General features: G+C 40.4%; 1 protein-coding gene across 1 annotated transcript in view; it reads right to left on the bottom strand.

Annotated features, from left to right (window-relative positions):
• Positions 1–5,434: 5,434 nt before the first annotated feature.
• The window catches only part of LOC109464783 (ficolin-2-like), a 6,391-nt gene continuing 4,150 nt past the window's right edge, over positions 5,435–7,675 (bottom strand). The window contains exons 2-4 of the mRNA XM_019761856.1: positions 7,295–7,449; positions 6,657–6,921; positions 5,435–5,867 (exon numbers count right to left, since the gene is read on the bottom strand). Of these exons, the coding sequence (XP_019617415.1) occupies positions 5,617–5,867; positions 6,657–6,921; positions 7,295–7,449 (671 nt within the window). The 3' untranslated portion in view covers positions 5,435–5,616. The remainder of the gene's footprint in view (positions 5,868–6,656; positions 6,922–7,294; positions 7,450–7,675) is intronic.

The raw sequence follows: 7,675 nt of genomic DNA, 5'->3' as shown, positions 1-7,675 counted from the left end.
GGTAAACATAGGAAGTCTCCTGGTACTATCGGGGTGGATGGCTTCCCGGGTGACGTTGACGAACATGTTATTCAACAGTTCAGCCTTGTCCTTGTCTTTTGACACCACTGTACCGTTCGCAGAGAGTGCTGGGATGCCGGTCTTACCCTTCCCAGTTGCTTGCTTGAGTACAGACCAAAAGAGGTGAGCACTTTCAGCGGATCTTAGTCTCTCGCTTACGGTGGAGTAATACTCGGCCTCGGCATGGCGAAGATCTTTGGTCAGGCGGTTTTTGGCCTTTGTGTAGGTTTTCCAGTTCTCGTTTGACGGTGATGTCTTGAACGTGTTGTACAGTTCAGTTTTGACCCGGATTGCATCCAATAACTCAGCAGTGATCCAGGGTTTACGTGCGGCTGTTACCTTTGTGTACTTATTGGGAACAGTGCTTTTAGCGACATTCAGGAATTTAGTCTTCCAACCGGTCCACCTCTCATCAATAGAGCCTTGCATACAAGAGTCCCAGTTAACTTTACTAAGTTCAGACCTAAATACATCAAAATCTGCACGATTGTATAGCCATATGTGTTTCTTGATAGTGCGCGTAGTAGGTATAGATAGGTTGAGTTTACAAGTTATAACTGCATGATCAGAGTTTCCGACAGGTGCTAGGGTAGACATGCTATTGATTCTAGATGGTTCAGACAGTATAATGAGATCTAGGGTACTTTGGCGGGAAGGAGTGGATCGGGTTGGTTGGTGTTGACACTGATACAGGCCGTACCTCTCTATGATATCAACAAGGTTTAATGCATGGTTATCTGTTGTTGTATCTCCCAGTCTATGTGATGACAGTTGAAGTCTCCAATAATGCAAATAGTGCCATTTTCTTTTGCAGCCTTTGAGATAGAGATTTCAAACTGATCGTAGAAGCTGTCAGGGGCAGATGGTGGTTTATAGACACAGGACAGAAGGACTTTATTGCCCGCTACGTTGAGCTCTACCCATAGGTCTTCCCAGTGAGAATCACAGGTTTCTAGGTCGGCTCTCCGTTTACTGGTGAGGGTGTCACTGATAAGAATTGCAATACCTCCTCCAGTTTTACCTTGTCTGTCCTTTCTGTATATGGTACTATATCCTGGAATGTTAATATCATTGGGGAGGATATTTCCATGTAACCATGTTTCAGTGATACCCATAACAGAGATCTTATTTGTATGTAAAAGGGTCTCAAGTTCAGAGATTTTAAGATGACCGGAAGCTGAATTAGGGTTTAGGCTGCGAACGTTCGTGGTTCCTATTGTAAACATGACTGTAGCAAGTATACATACATAAACAATTGGGGTCACATAAGATGGCATACTGTTTAAGCCAGTTGTTTAGGTTGGTAATCTAATTAAATGGGCTGATTTCACTCAGGTGATGGGAATGTTGAGTGATTTACATATCAATTGGGCAGTCAATCGAGATTTACATATCAATGGCGCAAAACAATCTAATCTAGTTTTCTAACTCAAGGTACATTCATGCCGGTATACTTAAGTTAGGAATAGTACTCGCTATACTTAACTTACATGTAAATCTAAAATAAAAATCAACATCAATGTTTGACACTGCACAAATAAATTTCAAATCAAATCACTGGAACTTTACCTTGCTTTGACTGTTAAAACATTGTACTTAGACTGTTACATATTGCACTTAATCATCATGATACAATAAAACATTGCACAAGCTAAGAGTAAGTTATTATATTCTACAAATTAACACTGATATTTGCACAAAAATGTCAGGGCTAAAATCTATACAATCCTAGTTAATTATATTCGAATACAGTAGAAATGTTGGGAGATCAGAGGTCGTAAGGGAGCATGCCCTCCCCACAATAATCCAGGACAATAATGGGAATAACAGGCTAACAAATATAACAATTCGAACAAACAAGTGTAAAAAATAACCCAAGCAGTTAAGTCTTAAGTGTTTACGCACTGGTTTAGATAAAACGAGGAAAAAGGATTGGTCGTGAGAGAGTCAGATTTTAGTGGATTAACTGTAAAATTTTCTTACAAATAAAATTAGGCTACCTGTAACCCCTGGTGACCTCTGACCTCTGATATTAAGTCAAATGCTATATTTAGACTGTGACTAGTAGTTAGGGGTAGTAGGGGAATAACCTAACTGCGTTCACCAGTATCAAGAGTCTTGCTGCAGTCTTGCTGCAGTCGTGCAAATGTCACTATTTTTGAAAGGCCCATTCTGAGTCCCCGTACTGTAACAAATGGTGAGTGTATCCAGGCCAACTGAAAACAGTCCTTTTCTTGGTATGTTATGTAATTGTCATTGGGTGGGCCGGCTACTCTCTATTCGCAGCCAAGGGCTGAATTGTGAGGAGCTAATACAATTATTAGGGCTTAATCGCAATGGTCTGGAGCGTCTGCCATTCCGCGCTAACTCAGGTGACCTCAATTCGACCCCAGGTGTGGTCATGTGACTGCAAGGAACTCAAACATGGAAGGACCCCTACTCTTTTCGATAAGTGTGATGAGTCTTTTTTAACGTGCATGCGTGGGGTATGGCTCTCCCAAACTCGGGACCTCCATTTAACGTCCTATCCGAGGGACGTCCCTAACCAAAGCTAGGTACTCATTTACACCTTTTACCTCAGTGGAGTGATTAAAGCCGTGTTAAGTGCCTTTCCCAACGGCACAAGCTTGAAAGATCGGTGACAACTTTGGATTCGAACCCAGGACCTCTTGGTTTCGGGCCGAAGACGCTACCGCTACGCCGCACGAACCCAAGTATATCTGTGGATAAATGTTGGCATTTTTCAGCTGGAAAGTTATTTCCTTTTCTATTTTGTTGAAAAAACAAACTGGCATTTACTCTTGTTCTGGCTGCCTTGTAGAGCTCTAAAAGTAATCCAATCTTGTTGTTTTTGGTGGTGTATGGGCACCTTGGCGTTTCCTAAGGCGCCGCTCGGCTGACAAGTGTCGTACAAAAGCTTCTTCGTCTTTTCGATCTTGTCATTAGTATAGGTCTCGAGACCTATACTATGCACAATATATCGTTAATGAATATTTCTTGTTTCATCTCATAAAAACAACTGAGCCATACATTCTACACGGCTACAGTTATGTGTTTACTTTAAAATAACTAGGTTAGTGAATGGATGGCTCTAGAAAAATGGGCATTACCTATGTGTTCGTTGAATCTACGTTCTCTCACATGTAACGTCAGAAGCAGGTGGCTTGAAGCAGCTATGGGTGGTCGGCAGTCATAAATATAAAGCACTTCGTGGTTCTGGCAATCGTATAGGCTTGATGTTTAACTCTGCAAGGCCTACTTGTACTTGTGAATTTCTATGGGTCAAACCATGGACACTTGTTGCATGGTCCCTTTTTAATAGAACCTTGTCCAACAAGTCGGCAAATTTCTTATGCTTTATTCACCAGAAATGCCACTGGATTAATACACAGTAGTAATGATAACTACTCCTCAGATTGTATCGTTAAATGCACTTGACTACTCCGTTGGGTTAAGGCGGACCAGGCTTATGGGAAAGTAGTATTCTATAGAAACCGCGAAGAAACTTCACACAGTTTTAGTAGTGCTTGTAATACATTGAATACAGTGTACTTCAGTTTTGCTACTCCTGGATTTGGGGTTCAAAATATACATTTTGGTGTAGATCAAAATTTATGGAAAATAGCCTGGGACAAATTCAATAAGAAAGCGATATTACGTAAACATTGAGTACTCTAAAGATCAATAATGTTGTTTTCAACTGCAGGTAAGATCGTTTAAGTCATAATCCGTGAATACAATGGGTGATTTTGGGTTTACAGGGATACATACAAATGACCGCCGATGACCCCGAATCAAACACGCGTTCTGTTCGAATGACGTCAGATCAAACATGGCGGAACATGATTCGGGTTCAAAAAAAAGTCTGGGGACATCGTGCAAACACACGCCCGAACTCGAACATGCCTGGGCTGCCTTACTCTAACAGAGTATTACATCATTAGGCCATGTTGATTTGATTTTAACCCCAAAACTGACGCGAGCGTGCGTTTGGCAAAAACGTTTCCTTTATCATGAAACCTATGTGGTCATAAAGGACTTAAAACACATATGTGGTGAAAAAAGGATAGATTCTTCATTTTCCAATACTTCTTCTGCAACATACGACTTAATGTTTGCTCATTTTGTACGATTTACAGTATGGTCGAAAACGGTTTTTTTGGAAACGTCCGAAACTTTATGCGCGCGCGGATGTCATCCATATAATCAAATCAACATGGCCTTATTTACACTTAATCCAGCACTAACAGACAAACAGGAATACTCGAAAACAAAGAAGTTAAAAGTGCATTATAACGGCTATGCATGATCCTGGTCCACAAGAATAACTAATTCTAATGTCTTTTTTAGCTGTACGGTTATAATTGATCTTCTTATTAGACTTATTATTATGATCAGTTAAGATATATTGTTATCTTGATTATTATTATGATCATTGTTATTATTATCATCAGCTATTATTATGATTAGTTGTGAGTTATTGTTATTATTGTTATTATCATTATGGTTGTTATTATGATCACTTATTATTATGATCAGTTATGAGTTTAATCTTCGCGTAAGGAATGGTTCATTACATTGTATGTATGTTTTTTTTATAAATGAATTAAAACAAAACGATCTTACAATATGGGATGTGCCGTTCTAATTGTATCTTAAAAGGAAGCCATCGTAATAAGGTAACATCCATGTACTTATATAAACTGAAATAAGAAAGTAAAATGTACAGCCAAACTGCATGTAAAGCTTTTTCACCTTAGGCCACACCAAGTAATTTTCATGGATGACTGGATAGCGTATTGATTCCCCCCCCCCCAAAAGAAATTCTGTTTCTATGACAAAAGAGTTATGAGAGTACCGCAAATCGTAACATTAACGTAAAACCCGTTATGCAAAATATGAGCATAAGAAACACGACAAGGCGATAACTGCTGTTTCATTGATTTATACCTACTTTCATGGCGAATGAGACAGATGTTGGTTGTTACTCTGTGCTCTCTCATTCAATTTGTGCCCTAACATTTGTCTATAAGTATATTTCAAATGATCTTGTCGTCTTTTTCGACTCTTGTTTTTTTCGCGCTGTTAAATTTAGAGTTTCCAGAGGACGTCATTTATAAGAATTGCTTGGTGTGGCCTTATTTCTATGAAAAGCTGCAATGTGTGACATTAAGGCCATAGCAAATAATTTGTTATGATAATATCAGCGCGCGAATGAATTTTCGCCTGATGTTGGAAACAAAAAAAGACATGTTGTATCCCTCTGACAGTGATCAACATGCCAAAAATGGGCATAGATGTCTGTTGCCATCCCGGAACGTGGATGACAGATAAATATAGAGACAGGAGACTAGAAAGGGCTTTGGTTTAATGGTTTTTTTTTTACTTTGATGCGGTGATATGTCATGCTGACTATGTATATGTTAGTTCCCACTGAGTCAAAACCAAAATGTAGGAACCTTGTTTTTTCGGCCCGCCTTGTTTTTTTTTTCGGCCGCTCGCATTAGATTTGGAGTCTGCGAAGGATGTCATCCAAAAAATTTACTTGCTGTAGCATTATGGAGCTGGTCGGATTTTCATCTCAGTGCGCTTCAGGGAGTAGGTTTGACCCTTCCAGTGCTTCCAGTTGACTCCGTCAGCGTAACTCTCATGAGTAGCCAGGTGGTACAGGCCGTTCAGGTTGGAGTTGTGGCAACTTTCGTACCACCACGCACCTTTGTACGCAAGAGCACAGCTGGACGTGCTGTCGTCATTATCTCTGTCCTTGGTACTGAATGGTTTCCCGTTATGTGACGTAAAGCTGTCTCCTGTGACAAAGAGACACATTTGACTTAATTTCTCTTGCGCTTAAATAGCAGATATATATTTTACTGTGGTCTTTACGTAAAGCTAGGTACAAAATAGGATAACAACAAAGGTTCAGATTAACATCTGAGATATTTTTTTAGCTGAGAAATGTTGCAATTTTTCCTTCTGTATAAATACTAATTTAGTAATCTAAATCATTTAATTTGAATCTTGCTTACATACTCGTATAAGAAGCAATATTATCCTCCTACGTTAATGCCGAACAAATTCAGTTGCTTCTTTCAGTATGACCTAACTCCACAATACCTAAAAGTAACTAGAGGTCAAGACAAAAGGCCACACAGGCAATTATTTTGTAGACGTACTTACTTTTTATATGAAAAAAAAGGTTCGTGATTTTAACATTTTACACCGTACGAAAAAATATAAATCAAAGATATTGCAACATCAAGACAATTTACATAAAGGTAACATTTGCAAAGCAAATGCATAATGTTTATCTTCGCATATTGTCTGCTCTGTTAATACTTACTCAAACACATTCATTTACATGGTGACAGGAGTCTTAACCCTCCTGCCATAAAATTGCAACATGATGTAACCCAATACTAGTTACCATGGTGATAGACGTCCCGTTCAGTTCATTTACCCAATTTTTCGGAGAAGAAGAGGAAACAGAGCAAAAACAATATATATTCCTTCGGTTAACATAATAAACAGATGGGCGGAAAATCATTCACTATTGACTCAACTCCGAGTGATGACCCTGCTACAATTGAAAACCTTACCTGCATTACCGCTGTAAGTCCCTATGTGGAGCTTGTAATTCTGTGATTCAGGTGAGATGGCAAACGTGTCGTAAACGGCGTACGCCGTGTTTCCCTCCACATCCTCCATATCCACCCTGAGCTGGTAGACTTTCTGCACAGCCAGGCGGTACAAGTTGTCATTCCCCAGCCAGAACTCGCCGTTCAGGTTGGAAGGGAAGCCGGTCTTGTAGTCCAACCAGCCCCGGTAGAAGTCCACACTTCCGTCTTGGCGTCTCTGGAACAACTTCAAGAGTAACAAGAAAATCGGAAATTTTAGAACGATTCCTCGTCATTCTGTCTGCCGATCCCCCACCCACGTGCAGCCGTTGATACCATCTACTCTAACTGAACAGACGCACAAACCCACCTCATCCTCCTAAAGCAATACTTCTATACACCAAGGGATAAAAGAGATTAGGATAACAAATATACCTTGGAATAAACTGTCGGTATAAAGTAACAAAATGATAACAAATGAAGCTGTATCTTTATCTGTATCTACTGTCTCTATAGCCGGTGTAACCGCCCCTTTGGCGTAACACATGAAGTTTCATATGTTACGAAGAAACTTCATGTCCGAACTTGTTTCCGAATTCTTGTTTAATGACAAGACTTACCGTCCAGCCGCCTCCGTCCGTATCCATATCACAGAAGACCAGGAAGTCGCCCAGGTTGTCCCGTGGATAAACCATGTACACGCCGCTGGGCGTGGTCTCGTCGTTGTCAAGGATGTCCTGACAGTCTTGGGGCTTGTCGGTGGTTGTGTCGTTGACTGAGGTACATAAAATGGTGTACAGTCGTAAGTATATTGCCGATTGACATACAACGTACCTACCGAAATTTATAAGTGTAAAGGGGTAACGTTGCATCACAAAGACCCTGTTTAAAGGAAAGCGCTGTAACTGCATTGGATCCAGGTTCCACCGAAGCAGGATTCATGTGGCGCCATCTGATAACTCTAAATCGCATTTAAAGTGCGTCCGACGCGGGGGGGGGGG

Source organism: Branchiostoma belcheri, unplaced genomic scaffold (assembly GCF_001625305.1).
Source record: "Branchiostoma belcheri isolate BF01 breed outbred unplaced genomic scaffold, Haploidv18h27 scaffold140, whole genome shotgun sequence".
NCBI classification, from domain to species: Eukaryota; Metazoa; Chordata; class Leptocardii; order Amphioxiformes; family Branchiostomatidae; genus Branchiostoma; species Branchiostoma belcheri.
This window is presented reverse-complemented; position numbering and strand designations above follow the sequence as displayed.